Here is a 21,089-nt window from a genome sequence, read left to right on the forward strand (position 1 = left end):
CGCTCTCCAATCCTTGAATTGCAGGATGGCTCTATGTAACCCAAAGCAAATATGTCTGTGGCTCGCAAGAGTGTAAGCACAGGTTATATTTGCCTTTCTGTTAGGGTTCAGTTCTGCAGAAAGATGATCTTCTAGTCCTGCTATACATTTACTCTTCATAAGCCACAAGGGGACACAACATGTTCGGGTTGTGTCAGACCACAGTAGCTGGCCTCAGTTTCAGCAGGCATTGCAGTATCTTACATTTGCTACCACAGCATACTTGAGCGGCTTCCAGATTTGACGATTTTAAAAATGCAGTTCTAGCAGAGACATTACTCTCCCATTGGTTTCCTCCCACATGCATTTCAAAAGTTCAAAAGGAGCTTTAAACTCATATCAATTACAATGGGTTTTATACCTAGGTAGCTGGGATTAGGATTACAGCATCTGTTAGCTATACACATTGAGTTTCCTGCTACACTTTTTGGGGTTTTTTTAATAATCATATTTTTTCTGCTTTCTTTTTTTTTCTTTTCTTTAAAAAATAAAATCACATGTTTGTGACTTCAAAACAGGAAGCTGACTGACTGACTCACAGATATGAACTAACCAGGGCATACAGCTAGAATTTACTGTAAAATGGGAGCTGTGGGAAAGAGAGCATGTTGCAACATATGGGGAAAAGTCTTCTCTCTGCATTAGCTCTGAGGAAAATATCTTCATAGCTACCCAAAGTACTGTTTCAGTTAGCGCTGTCAATCTGGGATATTAAAGGGAATCCAAGGTTTTTTTTATTAACAATTTAATAAACAAAACCTAATATTTACTAGGGATAAGGGAGGGGAAAACATTCTACATTTCAATAGCATAACAGAATCAGTATGACCTATAGAAAGCAACAAGTTTCCCCAGAATTTGTGGCCCCACCAATGAAAATCTGCCTTGTTTGATTAAAATTAGCCTTTAGTTGATAAATCTACTGGTTAAGCCAATTAGAGTTTGCAGGCTGAGTTTTTGTTTTTTTCCTATCCTTCATCAAGTGCTTTGAGACGATGGAAGTAGAGGTAGCCCCGGTGGAGTAGCCCTGGTGAGAAAACTTAAAAGCAAGGCTGCCTGAGGACTCTGTGTGAATATGGCATAAATTAGGCTCAGCACAACCCTGCAAAAAAAAAAAATCACACAGATGTTTATGCACTGTTGGGTCCTCTGTATCCTCATTTCACCGTCTTGCCTATCTGGGGATTTTACACATTTGGCACATGATTGTCCACATGCTTCATTTTTTGGTCTTAGATTTTTTCATAGATAATTCCTCTGTGTCTCATTCACAACAGTGAGTGCGTGTCCATGCTGCCTTTTTCTGGCCCCTCCTCTCAGTCACAGCTTCCCTGCTTTCCGCTACCTCTTCCCATTCGGAGCATGCATGCAGGAAGTTTGGGAACTTTGGAGGAAGAGCAAATTTTTACCAGCCCCTAGTTATCAGGGCAAAATGGAGGCTTACCCTTTTGGTGGGAACAGGTGGGCAACCTCCAATTTTTTTTATTTTGTAAATATCCTTTGAGCTGCGGGAAACAAAACAGTTAGTTTGTGCAAATGGAAATGTGGGTGTAGCGAGAGAGGCCGCCCACAGAAACATTGCCACATGTATGAGAAGCTGCCTACCTAAACAAATGCGCTATCAAGCTTCCATGCCAGTGATGACTGCAAATTTATAATAGATGGGAAAAGTTTACTTTAACGTATTTTCCACTGTAAGAGGAAATCTGGATTCAATGTTTTTAAAAACATGGCCTGAGATTTTGATGGTGGCAACATGGAGTGCACAGTGCAAGACCCTTGTGTGGGAGAGTAATACTGATTCCCCAGTAAACCTCCATCTGGAAGCACACAGGGATCTGAACATATATATTCTATTGTCAGGCATTCAGGAACACCTTTAAAATACGTCCACTGTCAAGGCAGCTGAAGAGCAGGCATGACAAAGAGGGAGTGGGATATTGGTTACAGTGGGATGCAGGGGAGGAGGAAGGGGGTGCGGTGGGGGTGAACCGCCCCAGGTGACTTTGCTGAGGGGGGTGACATTTGACGCCCCACCCGCCTGTGACTCCCAAGCCTACCCTGAGCCGTCAAGGAAAGGGGGGAGCTGTGTCATTTTGCCAACAGCATTCCCTCCCCTTGTTTTGACAGCTTGGGGGAAGCTTGGGAGTCGCAGGCGGGTGGTGCACGAATGTCTGCCATCAGCAGCTCGCTCTGGCCCCGGCTGCATGGTGCGTACATTGCTGCATGCACCTGAGCAGCCATCCTGCATCTGGGAGGACACGCTCCGCGCCACGCTGTGCCCTCCTCAGGAGCGCGCGCACCCTGGGCAGCGCGGGCATATGCTTCACTGCTGGTGGGATGACATATGACGAGGGAGGTGCTCACAATATAAATTTTGATAAGTGACATATTTTTATGTTTACATCTTCTGGCTGAGAAAATTCCCCAAATGATCTGTTTGGGAAGACCTGGGCAGGAAGTGCAAATCCCAAGGAATCTGCGGTTCCTGTTCTCTCTGCAGCCCTGCTGTGGTGAAGCCAGCAGCGAAGCAACTGGATATGCCTACCCACCTGTCAAACTTGGCCTTTAGGAGAGTGTGTAGATAAGTAGATCCGGCCAGTAGGCCAGATCCGGTTCTCCATCCCTCAGTTAAAGTTAATGGCTTCCAAAGTTGCACACTGGAAATACCGTGTGACTTCCAACAAGCATTTTAAGTTCTTACGTGCCATTCCCCTATTATGTTACTCAGAGTTCAGCATAGGTCGTTGCTCTTCTAAAATGTCACCTCAGGAGTTCATACACTTTCTATTTCTGCTAGTGTTGTCATTGGTTCAATATCATTCAGTCACACCGAGACCCTAGGAATGTAGATGCCAGTGCATGTTTCTCAGGGAGCTCATCCAGTCTAGGTGGATTAGTTAAATGGATTAGTTAAATGACTCAAGCAAAACTGTTTAGTTTCCTAGACGCAAGTCTGAATACTCCAGTTTATGTGTTTTGTGGATCAAGTTCTTCATAAGACTCAAGGCCTTTACAGAAACAGTATAGGTGTGTGGCTGTTGTGAGTTGGCTTTTTCAAGGGCATCATGCTAATGAAATCCTGCTTTGGAGTTTTTGACCCCCTGCTGTCTCAGCTGTTCACATGATTAATGGCACATGACGAGTTAGCAACCAGCAGCAGTCAAACTTAGCTCAGTGCAGATCTTGGGAGCTCACAACCAGAGCTCGCAAACAGGGGCGTTTGCAAGGGCTTTTAGCAGGGGAGGCCCAGGTTTCTGTCTCTTGGTGTGTATAGGACCAGAGACATGGAGGGCGAGGGAGCTGTTGCAGTGACCTGTAACACCTGTGCCGTGTTTGACATTCTGCCAGAGAACAAGCAGCAGCGCACTTGTAGCAAGTGCAAGGTGGTTGTCTTGCTGGAAGTGAAGGTGCAGCAACTCGAGGCCTGCCTAGCCACACCTCAAGCAACAGGACAACATGCAGAGTTGCTTGACAGAGCTGAGCTGACTGAGATTGAACACCAAGATAGATGAGGTGCCCCCAGGGTGGAGAAAGTTTGCCCATTGCAAGAGTCTAACCCCTGGAGGAATATGACGTGCAGAAGTAGGACAGTCACAAACCACACTTTGTCTGTTAGAGTTGCAAAGTTGCTTCCACCTCCAGTCTTCTGTTTGGTAGCAGAAAGATATGGGCTTTTATCAGTATAAATTATTTCTTTTTAAATTATTATTCATGTAAAATGTGACAGATAAGCAATATCTCATTAGTGAGGATCAGCCCAATGTTCAAATCCCCTGCTTCTAGCCAGATAGAAAGATGCTGTATTTATTTTTATGCGAAATAGTATTATCTATATCTATATATCTATCTATCATCCATCTATCTATCATCTATATCTAGGGTACTTGTAACCCAGTCTTAATTAAAATAAATCCCAAACCAGGGGACAATATCAAAACATACATCAAATAATATAATATACATAACAATAAGGAAACAATTATAAAGCAAGAAGAATCTTTATTGGGAGGTTATGTTATGTATTTTTATGTTTTTATACTGTATAAATCTAACGAACGGTTGTTGCAATTCTAAAAATCCAACCTGAGCATGCTTACTCAAGACATAAGTCCCATCGACTTCTTCCAAAGTGTACTCTGGAATATACTTTGGAGTGTATATTCATTTTCCAAAGTCTACTTATGATGATAGCCTAAAAATTCTGGTACTATATTTGTCAACCACATTGAAAATTTCACTGTGAAAAGAAATCTTTTAAAACAACATCAGGGTGATTTAAACCTGATAGATTTAAACAAATGATGCATAAACAGTACCTGTGCTTTTAGGTGCCCCAGTGGTACTTTGTAGTTTCCCAAATAACTGAAAAATAGTTAATTGGCTTCTTTTTAAAAAAGAGAGAATAATAGGCAAACCTTTCTTGCTGCTGTGTTCCAATAATGCTCAAGGAACTTCAGGATGGCAAAGATAGATTAAAAGTCTAGCTAAATGCACTTAGAACAAAGGCATTCTATTAACTTGGTTCTGTATATTCCCATAGCTGTACTGAAATAAGTTATGTGAGAGCTTTTTGTTAACATGAAAAATCCCAATAAATATTCCAAATATACAAATATTTACAGGGTGAAGCCAGATTTGGTGCAGCTACTGATGGCATGCAGTATGACTAAGAACTGCAATTGTTGATGGCACACATCCAATGGCCAGGGTGTTCAGTGGCTTAACGAGATTATGAGCAGCCCCCTTGTCAGTTCCAACAAGTCTATTCTAAATGTGATGAAGGCTGCAATCCCAACCCTGTTTAAGTGGGAGTCAACCCCCATTTAATTCAATAGGACTGACTTCTGATTAATCATGGTTTGATTGCTCTATAAGTCTAGCTCCATCCTAGTGATGCTCCCCCCCCCTTTTTGTCTTACGTCTAGGAATTGTCTGTACAGTTAAATTCCCAGAGGAAACTGGGTCACGTGGCTGATGGACCACAGATTCATCACCCCTGTTTTAGAGAGTTCTTTTCGGACCTTTACCCTGAAGATTATAAACCATGAGCACATCTGCTTTTCTTTCTTTCTTTCTTTCTTTCTTTCTTTCTTTCTTTCTTTCTTTCTTTCTTTCTTTCTCTCTCTCTCTCTCTCTCTCTCTCTCTCTCTTTGTGTGATGATAGATGAAACTTCTGATTAGTGATTATATACTATTATGCATAAGCACATATTTCCAAAACACACACACACATACCCTGTCACATGCACAGTGCTGTTACGATTATGTCCATTACTTTTTTCATACCCGTCTTTTCAGTGCAGTCCATGACCCCCTCTAGGCATTCATTTCTTTATTTCATTTTTTGCTAGAGACCTTCCACTGCAGCAGGTTTAACAGTCACTGGCTCCTTGCCTAGGGAAGCATATGCTGCTCTGAACGTCTGAAGAATGAGGAAGAATTGCATTCGAAACAAGCCATTTTCTGTTACAAGGGAAAGAAGAAATTATTCAGGGCCTGACTGTAGCAATGGGTTATTTACAGGCCTGAGGCTGCCTGGAATGCACACAATGAAAGCTACTCAGCAGCTGTTCAGTGTAAAATGCATTCAAAATCAATTTCTAAAATGAATTTATTCTAAAAGCTGCTTCTTCACGGTAGCCATCTTGCTAAGGGAGGGTTAACTTACCACCTCGTGACAACGTATCGTTATAGGTGCACACCCATCACAGCAGCACTTCAAAGGCTCTGTTGCATCCACCAGTTGTTCCCACAGCTGTACTTTCACCTATGCAGCATTTCTTCATAGCTAGTGTAGACTCCTCTTACCATTTAGGTTGATCACTAAGGTTACAGGAGGTAACAGAAACAAGGTAGTGCCTCCACTGGATCAGGTCCACTGGACCTTCCCCACACCACAATATTCCGGAAGGCTGAAATGATGCCACTGTCTGTCTGAAATCACTCTGGTGGAAATGATACGAAAGATTCGCATACTGTTTGTGCTTGGTGTTGCTTTCTTATCAAGAAGACTTCTTTGCCTTTCTCACCGCTTGCCCAAGACATTTTGCGGCATGAGGCATAGAACAAGATGGCAAACACACACACACACTGCCCATCATTCATAGCTCTGCCCTCCCAACACCTGATCGCCACTCTGTGCTGACCAGCCTCTCCCACCTGCCTCCCTCTGCCTCATAGCAAGGCCTGTCCTCCCTTTTCTGCTTTTTAAATGCAGCAGACGTACCTGGCATTCCTTAATGTTCTGTGTCAGCCTTCACCACCCTGACCCCTCCAGGGGCTATGGACTATTAACTCCCATCGGCCCAGCTAGCATGGCCTCACTTTGCTGGGGCTGGTGGGAGTTGTACGCCAGAACAACTGGAAGGCACAAGGTTGGCAAAGGCCACATGACAAAAGAAATTGTTTCCCCAGAATTTCCAGATTAGCAGAATAATAATAAAATAGTACCGTTTCCAATACTTTTGGGCAGGAAGCCTAAATGTATGTGTTTTAAGTGTATGGTTATCTTACCTCAATAGTAAGACTAGCTTTGGAAGAGAGGTGCAGTTTTTTTAGCAGTCAGAACTGTTTTTACTAGGCTGGATTCAGACTTAGTCAGGCTTAGCAGTAGACCATTAAAACCAATGGGAGCTGTGCTAGTCAAGTAACTTAGGGAAATAGTATTGATTTCAATGTGTCTGGTTTTTTATTTTTATTATTTAATGGACTGTTGTTGTGAGTTTATTTTACTAAGGAATGGTAGGTATCTTTTTTAAAAAAATAATTAATAAATAAGTAGGAAGAGCTGTACAAATTAATACACATGTAAAGCAAAAGAACCTCATAGCAGTATTCCAGGCATCCCCTGTAGAGGCAGCAGGAAATGTTTGGGAATGGGCAGAAAGCAGAACAAATGTACAGAAGAACAGCTTGCCTTTGTAGCAAGAATCAATTTGTTACAGAGTCAATTGTGCATATCAAACACTGTTATGGAGTATAAGCAAATTGCGCCATGGCAATATTTCACACAGACAGGGTCTTGGTCTTGCAAGGTGAAAACTAGGCTAGCCAGTTTCGGTCTCTGGTGGGTTGCATCATTTATGGCAGTTTGGCTTGCTCAGAATCATAGAATTGTAGAGTTGGACGTTACGTCGAGGATCGTCTAGTCCAGGTCCCCACAATGCAGGAATATGAAGGTGGTCTGTATGGGAATCAAACCCATGACCTTGGTGTTATCAGCACCACACTCTAACCAACTGCGCTAACTGTCGCTTGCTTCAATCAATCAATCAATGCCATTTGATTTGATGAGAATCACTGCACTGGCACAGAGCTGATTCCCACAGAGAATCGGGGCCTTTGTCCTTGTACAATGACTTTTATGCAATAACAGTGCAATGTTGACCAGAAAATATCTCAAGATTTTGTTTTTGTTTTTCCTCCGTCCATCATTCTGTTCAGCCGGGAGTGGGAGTTTGAACTCCTGTCTCCCCAGTCCTAGTGTGATGCTCCCACTACATGCCTGTTTTCCAGTTTTAGCCCATGTGTACTTCAGGAACATCATATTCTTTAAGGAACAAAGTCCCTGCAACCATCATTCTTGCTCTATTCTTCCTTCCTTCAAAATGTCTCCTAGGGGGCTTTTCTTGCCTTGCAGTAATATCTTTTTAGTATGAGTGATCCAAAAGTTTCCCCAAGCCCTTGCTTTCCTGTTACAGGAATTTCTTGCCAACCCCCCCCCCTTTTCTCTAAATTGCTTTTTTTAATGAAAGCTTTACAAGCAAGTTATAACTTTATAATCGTGACTATTATCTGAGCGAACTATTGTTTCTTAGGTGGAAGCAAAAATAATAATAATTACAATGCAGTCCTATAAATACGAATCATTGAATTCAGTTTGACTTCCCTCCCTGTGTATGCAGGATGCAGGGTGGGGGAGAGTTATGTCTCCCTTCCCCAGTGTGATTGGAATGATCACACATGCACACGCACACAGCAGGCGCCTTGGGGCAGGAGCTGTTGCTTATTTCCACCAATGGTGGTTCATCACCACCACCACCAAAGAAGGCTTGTAGCTGGGGGCAGGGGCAGAGCTTGTTCATTCCAATCATGTGAGGATGGAAGAGATAGGCCTTCCCTCTCTGCATGCTGCCTTGCTGATAAGGAATCACCCTCATGCTTGAGAAAGAAAAGACTGGATAGACACACAAAGGCTATGTACACATTACCCACTTAAAACACTCAGTTCCCCGCTGCTGTGTTTCAAATTGCACTTGCACGTCATTTATTTATTTATTATATTATATTGCATTTATATCCCACATTTTCTCCAAGCAGCTCAAGGTGGTCTACGTTTAATCCCCACAACAACCTTGTGAGGTAGGTTAAGCTGAGAAGCAGTGACTGGCCTGAGGTCATCCACTGTGCTTCATGGCTTAGTAGGGATTTTTCAACCTTGCTCTCCCGGATCTTAGTTTAGCACTCTTAACCACTACACTGGGCCTTTTGTGCACATCAGTATGGATGAATGTGTTTCCAAGCTGCTCTCCGCCTGACCACAGCAGTGGATGGAGAGGGTGTGTGGCTGTCTTCACATAGCTTACGTTTTCAAGTTGGATCAAAGCTGGTTTGGGAGAAAACAACGTCAAAACACAGTACCATTTTTCTCAAGTAACTGCAGGACTGATGCGGGTTGTGGCTGATGTCATGTGTGCACAGCTTCACAAACCAGTGGTGGGAGCACACTGGATGCTGAGTAAATGGGACAGTCTGTGTATCTAGCGAATATCTAGTAGGTATCTGCTGAAACTCAGCCTGCTAGATAAGGTGCCTGTTCAGCAGATGTACGAAAAACACATCTTCTATTTGTCAGAAACTGGAAAGTGGGGTGGCTTCAGAAATCATGAAGCAGTGAGCATGGATGTACTAGTGATTCCAATCACTTCTTCAATGTAATGCCTGCACAAAAAACACACTCATCTCTTAAACAGTAAGATGTATCTGCTTCCCTTGCTCCCCACATTCACATCAGCACTTGCCACTCTATTGTAGCAAAAGTAGCAGGAATAAGCAGCACGAACAGAGCAAGAGGTTCCAGTTGCACTACACGGAGGGTTTTTAACACTGCCCATGCAGTGTTCTTCTGCTGTAAGATACATGATTTCCTATACTTCAGAAGGGACATTCCCTCATCTTCTTTCACGACAATTTTCACTCACTTTTTACAGGACAAAGAGAGGGCATTCCACATTGAAACCTCCCTTGTGGATGCACCCAGCAATCATTCCTTTCCCTTTGTAAGCCAACTGGGTTATTGCATTGTTTGCTTCTTTAAAATGCCACCTCTCCTTAGGGCTGCTTCTTTAGAAATTAGTTGGTTAAGAGCCTCTGTCAATCACTGATCTGTCTTCAGTGATGGGTTGGAAAATCCTTTAATGAGTTTTCAAAGCACTTGTCAAAGCTACTGTCTAGATAGTAGCGCAGTGGTAACACCACAGGGAGCAGAAGAGACAGTTGCAGTCTTTAATTATATTCCACCCATAGCTTTGTACAGCTTTATATCCCAGTCATTAGCTATATGCGTTGGACTGTGCCTACACAGTTTTAGTGTTAGGCTCTTTTAATGTTAGTTGGGTGGGTTTTCTAAAGTGCATTTGAAAGGTACAGTGGAGGTAATGACCGTTGCTCAACTGGACTTAGTCTTTTAAGTCTCGCCACATTATCACTTCCCTAACTTTCCTTTTTGCAAAACTTGTTTCATGCATCTGGTTCAAGGGTTTCAAAAAATTGTTGATATCAAATATGTCTTCTCCCTTTCCTGCTATTTAAGAGCTATTTTATAGTCTCATCTTTGTGGAATGTAAGATGATGAAGCAAAAACGACTTGGCATAGTTGAAGTATATTTGGACAAGCTGTGCACCTCAATGTATCAGGGGCAGATTCAGACACTTTGGGGCTTACTTGGTCTCTGGTCTTCCCCATCAACATAGAAGCATGTTTGCAAAGTGGGATACCGTGTCTGATTTCACCAATGCCCTTTACAGAAGTGTGATGATAAAAATTTGACATCTCACATTCCGTGAATGTCTCTGTGTACTGGACACCTGAACATGCATATATGAATTGCACAAAGACTTGGGTCTTTTGTAAGAAGTACAGGGGAGATAATTTCACAGTGCCTCTACCTGTGAAACTAGTTTTTATGTGTGCGTTTTAAAGACGAATTTACCTAGTGTGTTCTGTAATTGCTGTTGTGATTATTTTGTCAAAGAGGTATTTATACCACAAGTCCTCTATTATAGGACAAAGCTACAGAAATCTGGAGAGATTTCAGGGAGCTTTGAAAACTCTAATTGGGATAGTTATCCTGAAGCTACAATTCTGCAATCCAGTATTGGCCGAATGTGGATTTATTTAGTAGGTCTTCAGTTTTAGATCAATTTTTTAAAAAAATTCAAGCCCAGGTGGGCTTTTGTAGTTTCACTTTTCATTCCTAAAATGTAAATTTATAAAAGAAGAATAGTCAAAATTACATAAACATTCTTATATGTTACAGTTGAAAAGCCAATAATAAATCCAGCTGTTTTAGTACGGTAACAATTTTATACATTGTTGCTTGACTCAAGCAGCTGCTACTCCTCCGCTTCAGAAGTCTTGCAGGCAAAATATAGGAAGAAGTATGTATCTAAAAAGCCATGGACTTAGATGCAAGACAGCCTTAAAAAATTAACAATAACACAATTTGGTCACAGAAGACATTTCTCTGTGCATTGGAAGTGCGTATCATACATTGATCTTCCAGGAAAGCCTGCTTTGTATTCCATCAACATCTGAGATATGGTTGGTGGCATAAGGGACAATGGCTTCTTGATTGTGGCACCCAGAGTTTGGAGTTCCACATTTGGGTGATCCAGTTGCCTTCCTTTCTCTCTGTGTTTTGGCACTAGATAAAAACAAAATTGCTTAATCATGCATCAAGAGGCTACTCTGTGATAATTTGGTATTGGTTTGCCAGTCTCGTAATGCAACTTTTTTCTGTTTTTGCTTTTATTTCCCCATGGGTTTTATTGGTATTGTTTTTGTTATGATTTTTGATTTCCTCGAGGGTCCTTTTACACAAAAGAAATGTGGGTCATTAAGTATTGCAATAAAGAAATAAACCTGCATGTGCATCATTGTGAGTTTTTTCACCATATATACACTTGCCAGGAAGTTACAAGTGGTTTCAGTTTCCTAGCATTTGTATACATATAGAAAAATTAGAGATTGCACATTCCTTTCATGGAAGTGCTTCCCTTGATGTTACTTCATAGCATTTGAACCAGGCATGAGATTGCAGAAGATGGAGAACAAACAGAACAGAGGAATGGGGAATTCTAGAGAAGTAGACTGAAAGGCAAAACAATCCAGGGGAGGAACTGTCCTTAACCGGAAGACTGTTTTAAAGTTCAGGAGACGTAGCAAGCCTTGCCAACCAGTTGTGTTCTCATAAGGCTCCTGAGATGCTGCAGACAAAAAGCTGAGGCTGAGGTGGTTGCTTACCCAAGATCCATCCACTGAACAATCCAGGACACTGGCTTGGGGAAGGGTTGGAGGGAACCGAAACACACACAGTTAAGAATACACGAAAGAGGAACAAGTGGCCACAGCTCAGGGGTATGACACTACACTTTGCATGTAGAAGATCCCAGATATTTCCCACTCAAAAGACCAGTGAGGAAAGGCCACTCAATGCCTTGGACCGTGAGAGCGTCTTCCAATTAGAATAGGCAGTACTTGGCTCAATACAAGGCATCTTCTCTCATTTAAGATCAGATTGTAGGAGCTAAGTTGGAACTTGGGGGATGTGAGAATTTGGCTTTAACATTATTTTCTTATTTCAGGTGAGCAGGAGCCAGCCGTCAGTAGCGATTCAGATATTTCGTTGATCATGGCAATGGAGGTTGGACTCTCTGATGTAGAGCTTTCTACTGACCAAGACTGCGAAGAGGTGAAATCCTGAAAAAGCAGCTCAAAAGACCCTTCCACTAAACTAAAGGGCAGTAGTGGGGAGGGGAAGGAAAAGAATTAAGTTCTGTCAGATTTGGACCACTGGTGTACACATGCATTCTCATTCACACATGTACACACACACACACGTAACCATACACACATCCAGAACGTTTTGTGAACTCCAGTACGTTCCATTCTAGGATGGTCATGAAAAGCAATAGCAACAGACGTGTCTGCTTGGATGCAATTTCATCATTAACTCGGTGTGTCCATTTCACTGACACTGGAAGGTGATCAGAAGAGTTATTCACCTCCTTGGTGGTTCGTAACGATGTAACTGAAAAGACAGCTGGTGTGTTTTCTACCTTTCTTCAGTCCCTGGTTGTTGTTGTTTTTTTAAGCAGAAGAAAGCACTCCAAGGTGATTATTTATAGCTTGTTTTGGATGGACATGTCTTTCTTCCTCTCAACACCCCCCCCCCGAGCTTTTTCAAAAGTTCAGCCCAGAAATCTGAATAATTTTATGGGTCACCAAGTTAGTGAATGAGGTAAACATTGCTTTGGAAAGAAATGGTGCTTCAGAGCAGTGTCTTGGTCTGAAGCTTCTTTTCATTGTGGTTCTAGTGGGACTTGGAGATTTGTGCTTCCAGGTCTCCCAGCCAGGAGATAGGTGACTGGATTTACTGAAGTTGGTGACTTGCTACTTAATGTTATTAGTTCGCAGAGTTTCATGGCTTGCACATATGATACCAAGTGAGAGAAGATGAAGATGAAAATGATAATAATGGGATTAAAAGTCAGCCTGTTCTTGCAGCCTATTTGCTATATTTTCTGTCATCACAAATCTCTCATTCCTTAATGGTCTTCCCTATGATTAGTATGTAATGAGATTCATTTTTTCCCCTTCTTCTTCAGAGGTATTTCACTCAGATTTCCTTCTGGCCATCAGAGCACTGAAGTTCATTGAAACTGTTTTTGGTAAGGGGAAAAGAAAACAGAAATTTCTGGAAGTGTGGGGGAAGGAGCTAGGTGATGTTGGCCATAATAGGAAAGTTACAAATGGACTGAGGCTATTTTTTGCATAACCACCTTTACCACCACCAACACTCTAGTTCACTCTTGCTTCCTCTGTTCATAGGTGAAAACACTTCCTACTTCCAAGGTCCCTTTCAGTCAATAGGGGTAAGAATGTGCACACACTCCATCAGATGTACAGCTCTGTGCTCATTCTGCTAGATGAAGGGCCAGTCCTCCAATTCAGGTAGAGGACATGTGTTCATGGGTGACAGCAAAAGCACACGAGGGCTGAGATTATTCCCTGCATAACCTTTAGTCAAATGAAAAAGTAGCACATTCAGACCTGCATTGAAGCAATTCACTAGTGTGCGCAAACAGTGGGAAAGAGGCTCAGAGGCACTGAGGCACTTTTACTGGCATATGTGAAAAGATACTCTCACAAAGTGTTCTGTTGTTGTTCCTGGTATGGAAGTCAACTCTTGCTCCCTGGCTTCTGAACTCACTTGGATGTAGATCCCCAGTGGGTTAAAGCAAATGATGAGGCTCTTGTTCCCATGTCATATTTTTGAATTGTAATAGAAACCTGAAACATTCCAAAATGAATTAACTGTCAGTTTCAACTGCATATGTTGAAAAGGGTTGCCATTAAACTGCTGGGACTCAAGAGATCTTGCATTGTGCTGTAGTTTCAGGGGATTTGCTATTGATGCAGAGGGCAATTGTATATTTCAATCAAAATACTTAAGCGTTAAGGAGGACTTTTCAACTTGTTGTCTTTCATAAAAGGGTACGCTATTACTCCTGACAATATGAACAGTGATTTAAATTGTGGTAGGTAAATAGGCTTAGCACTGTAGCCTGTGCTAAAAAAAAATACAATAGAAACAGAATCTATTAGAATTCCTGCATTAGAGTAGTACTATAAGGATTGTTCAGATATAATGCCATCTGCCCCTAGTTTGGCACTTTGTGAACAGGTCCTGCGCTCGCATGCTCCCACCCACTCAGTGGCTAGATTTTGTAGGGCCTGGCAAAATGGCTACAGCAGCTACCTCCCTCTTCATTTCCTGAGGGGAACCTTGCAATGGGTGGTAGGAGCTGAATGTCTATCCTGAGGAGAGGGGAATCACGCCTAAGGGGCTTATTCATGTAGCACCATACATTTGGTTTGGTGTTCCATCTGAAGCAACCCTAAGTGTTACTATGGAGCTGTCGTAATTCCCCTATATAGAGCATTGCTTTCAGTGAGCTTTAAATCACTTTGAAAGATCATGCTTGCCTCAACATGTTGAAGGCTTATGTGTGGGAAGGTGGGCACCTTCAAAAAAAAAAGCTGCCATCTTCTACTTATTCTTTCATAATCTCATTTAAATTGAGCCAAAATAAATGTGTGAGGACAAATTGAGACCTATGTTTATTGCTGTTTCAGGCCAACTTCAGACTGAGAGAGTCAAGCTTTCAAATTAGGCTTTTCGTACCTCCAGTAGTTATGGAGAAGAGAGAATTTTGGCAGGTGTAACTTACATCGCAGCTCTACCAGGTTTTGTAAAGCTGCACCTGTGAAAACATACTCAATTATCCCAACTGTTAAAAATGTAGGAGCCGTAAGATGGAAGCATTTGCCATCTCTGCTCAGGAATTCACATTTCCCTGTGCTCCAGTGTGGCTGGGCATGAGTTTTGGGGGGAGATCCATCTTCAATTTCAATTTATTATTTCTGAGGCACGTCAGGAATATCATATTCAGTTAGAAAGAAGCATAGCGTAGTCCTAATCTAGTGGAGCCACCTTTTAAAGTGGGTTTTCTATACAGCCCTTGTCGATCCTATATTGCTATGTGGCTCGCATGAATATAGCAAGATCGCAAATAGTATGTATCCATCTAGCTGTGCTGTAAGTTGTACTCCTTTTATAACCTCTTACCATGCATCCAGAGTTGCACTGGCAAAAGCTGGCTTCGTCACGGTGAATCTTCCTACCTCTGTTCCTTCCCTATCTCTTCTGTAATTTCTGTGCTATCTGATAGCTTTGAGCACCACTTTTATGTCACTTCAAGTATTGGAGGCTGTTACTGCTGCATCCACTAATGCTCGGTTGACAGAACAGCATGAGTTGTGTCACCTCACCAAAACTACCACCCTTTCAGTTTATTCTGCCTAGTTGCCCATGTAGAAGTGACAGGGGGGAAAAGGCTAATGGCCAACTCCCAATTAACAACATATTCATCCATCTCATTTCCCCCTGCCAAAAAAATGTAGAAATGTAGAAAGAGTACAAACCATAATTCTGGAAACATTGGTTCTTTTGACATGCATCTTCTGCTTTAGGAAGCTGCCTTGTAGCAGGTCTGGTTGTTTGTCTATCTGGCCCATTATAGACTATTCTTGACTGGCAGTGGCTGTCCAGGGTCTCAGGCAAAGGTGATTTCAGTTATCTGCTACCTGGTCTTCCTAGGAATTGAACCTGGGAACTTCTGCATGCAAAGGATGTGTTCTGCACGCTTTCTTTGAGAGATCCTTCAGGGATAATTTGTTATAGTACAGGAACCAGGCCTTTATTTACTGGAGGATGGAAACCTTTAAACTGATATGGAAATAGCAAAAACAAAACAAAATAGTCCTGGAAAATCAGTTAAATGTCTTCAGAGTTTTTTTCAGACCCTTGTATCCAAAGAAGTTTCTTTTGGAAAATGGATTTATGTCAAATTTCAGAGAGAGATTCCAGCCTTGTAAGTGACTGAACTATGCCATGGACCGATTAGGACTGAAAATAGAAGGCCGGGAGGAAGCTCAAAGGTGCTTGGGTGCCTCATCCTTCCAGACGTACTCTAGCCTCAGAATGCCTAGGAGGAGGCAGCAGCCATCATATGAACAGGGGAGTATGATTTGCTTTGAATCTCTTTGCTGTCTGGCAGGTATGGGGAACCTTTGGCAGAACTACAACTCCCATCGGTCCTAGCAAGCATTGTCAATGACCAAGGATGATGGGAGTTGTAATTCAGCAATATCTGGAGGGCCAGAGTTTCCCCAGATCTGCTATACAGAGTGAGACAGCTGCTGAGGAACAGGGAGATGTGGCAAGGTGTTGTGCCTGCTCCACGTGGCCTGCCCTTCCCCCTCCTAAGCCAACCTGCTGTTCTCAGGTGCAATGGAAGCTTCTGTCCCACTCCCAGCATTGAGGTCAGATTCAGCTGCCAGTGTAATCAGCTTTTATGCATGGATTGAGGAGAGGTGCCATCTTTTCCTTCAGCTGTTGCTGCATCAAGATTTGAGTGTGATAAATCTCCCCCAAAGTCATATGATCTTTGTCCATTTGATCAAATGCCCCGAGCCCAGGATCGTGGTTCTCTACCAATGTATAGCTCTATTATCTTCACCAGTGTTAAGAATAGGTTCCATTTTAACTTTGACCTTCCAGTATTCCCTCCCAGACCTTGCTATATGAATATGGCTAGAGGTGTTTGCATTGCACAGTATAAAGGCAGCGAACAACCTGAAGTTTTGCCCAGGAGTTCAGTTAGAATTCAAGCCCTCAACTTTCTTCCTGCAGTATTTCTACGCTGCCATCAATAGAAACCACCTCACAGACATTAACAGCAGTGTCACTGCCATGGTCAGTCACCTAGAGTGTGCCTTTACTAAGAAACACATGGTGTGGCCTGAGAACAGGCAGCTTCTACGGCAGCCTGGCTGGGCTATTCCTGTACCATCCTGAGGCAGCTGGAGAAGAAGCCCTATTTTTGATCAGCTGTGGGATGGCTTCTCTTGGCAACAAGAGGAACCAGCCTAAAAGATACGAAAGGATCGGGCAGTTCAGGAAATGTAATGCACATCATGGATACCTTCATAAGCAGATATGATTGATGGCTGTATTTCATGAGTGTGCCCTCTAGCCCTATGCATTTCTCCTGGGAAAGAAAGACCTGCTGCATGCTGCAGGGCTTATTCTCAAGAATGCATGCATCTACAGGTGGGCCTATTATAAGTAGGCAGAAGGCAGTCCATTAAAGCAAGGGGTTATTTGAGGAAAGGCTGAGCTTTAGTAAAGTTGTTTTTTAAATAATAATAATTGGAACAGTTGATACAAAGCAACTTAGGTTCTTTGTTTTGACAAACGGTTGCATAAACTAACTGATAGTTCTGCAGCAGTAACAACGTGAGAGAATTTCTAGTCTAGAAGGGTCTTGGCATACCAGATGGTGTTTGTTAATGCATTGTATAGCAAAGTAGAAGAGCGCCCTCTGCTGCCTGACTTCCAGCCGCCAGAAGCCCACTTTTAATTCTATCATAGATCCAGCAGCTGGAAATCTGTCACTGGTAGAAATGTTAATTCTTTAGTGGCTGGGATGTGGGGTGGGGAAAGGATGTACCCGCTTGGCTATAACGAGACAGGGAAAGGATTGAAGGTGCTGAAAGTGTACAGTAATATAGCATCATCTTATGCTCATTTGTCTTCAAAAATATTTTGCTTTCTGGTCAAAACGTTACCTTGCAAGAAGGAATTCAAAGAAGAAAGGACAAAAGAAGGAAGAGGATGCTGTCATCACCCCTCCCCCTTATTTGCTAATTTTAAAATACTGCCTATTTTTAATGGCATCAGATGATACACATGTCTTTGCCATGAATGTATATGTATATGGTTATTACAGATGTGAAATATCAAAAGTGTTTTTTAACATGTACATAGTATCACCTTTTCTTCCTGTTTTCATGTTAAGCAACCTGAGGCTATATACCATTTTATAAATAGAATGGAATGTAAACTAGGGGTTGGGGTGGGAAGGGCTGTTATTTTTATAGCAAGATGTTCCTTGTACCTCGTGAGCATTTTAAAATGATTTTGTACTTGTCAAAATATACATTCCATCCATTTCCTGAAAATATTTATTTTTATTTAAAGTAGTTTATAAACTAAAACAAGACGTCCATTTGGTATAAGGTTCATCCATAACGCTAAAAGTATTTGGTTTACAGTAATTGCTCCAAAGTTCTCTCCTGCCATGTCATGTAGCAGAATGCACACCATACCAGCAAATGCCAATAATTTTTTAAAGGTAGATAAATGAATAAAAATACTCCTTTTATGCAGTTATGTTGAAATTATTTCTAGTTACCAAAACAGTGTTTTACAGCAGAACACTCTTAAAACAGTTCATTCTCCTGCTATTTCCCCCCTGAATTTAGAAAGTGTCAGACAAAAATAGTTTGAACAATCAGCCAGCTGTGAAAAGCAGTTGTGTTCACACATGCAAGCTACTCTGCTGTTTATAGCAGAAGTTGGCTGTGTACAGCACTGATTGGCTGGTTCCCTGTGTTATCACAAGGCCATTTCCTCCATTTGCCAAGCTGTTTATTTCTTTTTTCATTATTATTTCAATAAATAATTTTGTTCCTTTAAAATAAGTAATATAACCAATTGGATGCTCAGTTCAATTGGATGTTCAATTCAATTAACATTCACAGTGTTCATTAAGCACTATAATGTTCACATACATAACAAAACATCCCTGCTTTGACAGTGGAAACAATTCATCACCTTCTAAATCTCACCTTGAAGCGGCTTATAAAGGAGGGGTATGTGTGTGGCAGAAATCATCAAGATTACCCAATGACATTTGCATAGGCATTTTTTTTTTATCTTAACATATTTTGGCAGCTGTGAATTGTCTGCCTATGCGGCGCTGAAATAGTTCTGTGAAGGATTCATTTTACGATACATTCTGTACAGTATTGCAAATGTATTTCAACTGCTAGTGAAGTTGCTGTTACTTTATTATGCATCCTTATATATCCCACCCTCCCTTCCAATGCACTTTATATCATTTGGAAAATGTGGGAGTCTGACAACTATCATATATAAAGGGATTTGCCTGAAATCGTGGCACAAATATTGATTTTTTTTTTATTTTTTTAAAAAAACATTACTTTGGTTAATTGTGTCCTCACTGTCCTTTACAGCTTAGACAGTGACTCAGCTGTGGGAGGAAATATGGAGATGTTAAGGTTGATATTGGAGAAACATTATTCAGTAGTACAACATGGCTATTTTTGTTATATAGAGGACTATAGTGTAAATATGTGAGACTGTGTTATTCTGTATTAGTAAAATATTGCAACTGTAAAAGTTAAAGGATTGTGAAATCGGAGGAATTTTATTGCAAGCTTTCTTTTTTAATAAAAAACTATCTGATTTGTGTCCTACATTTTCCCTAACAAACGTATTAGGCAAGTGCACAAAGGCTTCTTTTCCAAATGATCTCAGGTTGAATTCTGAAGAGAAACAAAATAATCTGAAGGCACCCACCTCACAAATGCTCACTGGAGCTGCTGGTGCAAATGCAATCTCAAAAGTGTCCACATGAGGTGGGAGTTTATTTCTCAATAAATGAAAAATTGAACTGAACGAGGCCCGTTCAGCTCAGCTTTCATATTTTTCCTGCTACCTATTACCTATTTGGATGGAGTGGTACAATCATATCTGGTGCAGCAGGAGCCGAGTTTTGTTGCCACTTTCATCCCAGACAGTAATGGGAGTTGTGGAATTCTAGAGCATTCTGGCCAAAAAAGAGTGGTGGCTGCCGTCACAATTTCCCCCAGTGCTGTGCTGAAAATTTCTGTGTGGTGTAATGGTTAAGAGCAGTGGACTCGTAATCTGGTGAACCAGGTTTGATTCCCCGCTCCTCCACATGCAGCTGCTGGGTGACCTTGGGCTGGTCACACTTCTCTGAAGTCTCTCAGCCCCACTCACCTCACAGAGTGTTTGTTGTGGGGGAGGAAGGGAAAGGAAAGGAGAATGTTAGCCGCTTTGAGACTCCTTAGGGTAGTGATAAAGCGGGATATCAAATCCAAACTCTTCTTCTTCTTCATTTTAAATAACCGTTCTCAATGAGAAAAGAAATTGTATCTGTCAAAGAAGTGAGACAATTTCAGCAAAAGTCTATTGCATGGGCTGCAATGTTTTTGTTGTGCTAAAATTACTCTCAAGGTTGCCAAGGTGTTTGTAGAATGTTCTTTCATTTTAAAAAATGGCATCTCTGATTGTCTGCACACTTCAGCCTTCCTAGCTGCCCACACTTCCTGAAAAGCCCTTGGTCTCCTCAGCTAGGCTTTCAACTAAGTGCAGCAGAGGAGGACTGTGTAAAGTACTTTTTTATTGTATTGATCTTTATTACGGCCATTGGCCCATCACACGACAGTTTCCCATACCAACATAATGTACTTAAACCTCCAAATTTAAAACCGCCAAAAACTTACAAACAGCAGACAAGAACCAAAGCAAAATAAAAAACAAAGGACCAACATCATACATTACAATAAATTTGTAACATAAATATCGCCCTCTGGTTATAAATTAGTAAGAGACATCCATGGTGATATCACCTAAATACAACGGTAAAGTACTTTTGCTTTTTAAGAAATTGGGGCAGGTTTGTTTTAAAAAAAATATTGATTGAATTAATCAATTAAAATCCAGGGGAAGACATAATGATGTAAACTTCACCCTCTGGCCTTTTTCAGATCAGAAAGAACAAGCAGGTGGGAAGGCTGAAGAGAGCACTGGAGAAATGTTTGATAGGAAGAAAACACACACACATGCCTATCACACACAAGTGCTTCTGTATCCAAATTGCACACCCATCAAATTCATAAAGAAATTTTCAAGTGTCTCATGTAAGGCAGAAAAACAGAAGCCTCTTTCACAGGTAAAGAAAAAATAGGAATTGGAGGGTGGGTTTCAACGCAACCCTAGCTTGCCTCTTAGAAATGCCCTGGAGAAAGGTAGCCCCCAAAGTTATCTGTTCCATTGTCAATATCCCTCATGGTAGCATTATAGAAAGAAAGAAAATTAAATGAATGCCACTGTAATCTTTAACAATACAAATAGCATTGCAAAATGAGCACAATTTCTTGCATACCCTGCATTCCCATTACTGGAATCTTGAAATTCTTTGGCTCCATAGCTACAAGCAGTGCCATTTGGTGCTTATTACTCCTCAGTCTCTCTTATTTAACACATATTGCAAGATTTCAGCCTTTTTTTTAGAAATACATGTACAAA

At 41.5% G+C, this 21,089-nt stretch overlaps 1 protein-coding gene across 2 annotated transcripts in view; it reads left to right on the forward strand.

The window, feature by feature from the left end:
• The window catches only part of RNF150 (ring finger protein 150), an 89,287-nt gene extending 70,056 nt beyond the window's left edge, over nucleotides 1-19,231 (forward strand). The window contains exons 7-8 of one of the 2 annotated variants that reach the window (XR_014538436.1): nucleotides 11,908-12,932; nucleotides 12,975-19,231. Coding sequence is in view for 1 of the 2 variants with exons in the window: in XM_083571531.1 (XP_083427657.1) it covers nucleotides 11,908-12,026 (119 nt within the window). In the remaining variant the exon portion in view is untranslated. Of the gene's footprint in view, nucleotides 1-11,907 lie in introns of both variants that reach the window. The other variant, XM_083571531.1, reaches the window with a different exon arrangement.
• Nucleotides 19,232-21,089: the final 1,858 nt, after the last annotated feature.

This window comes from Podarcis filfolensis, assembly GCF_964270895.1.
Source record: "Podarcis filfolensis genome assembly, chromosome: 9".
Taxonomy (NCBI): Eukaryota; Metazoa; Chordata; class Lepidosauria; order Squamata; family Lacertidae; genus Podarcis; species Podarcis filfolensis.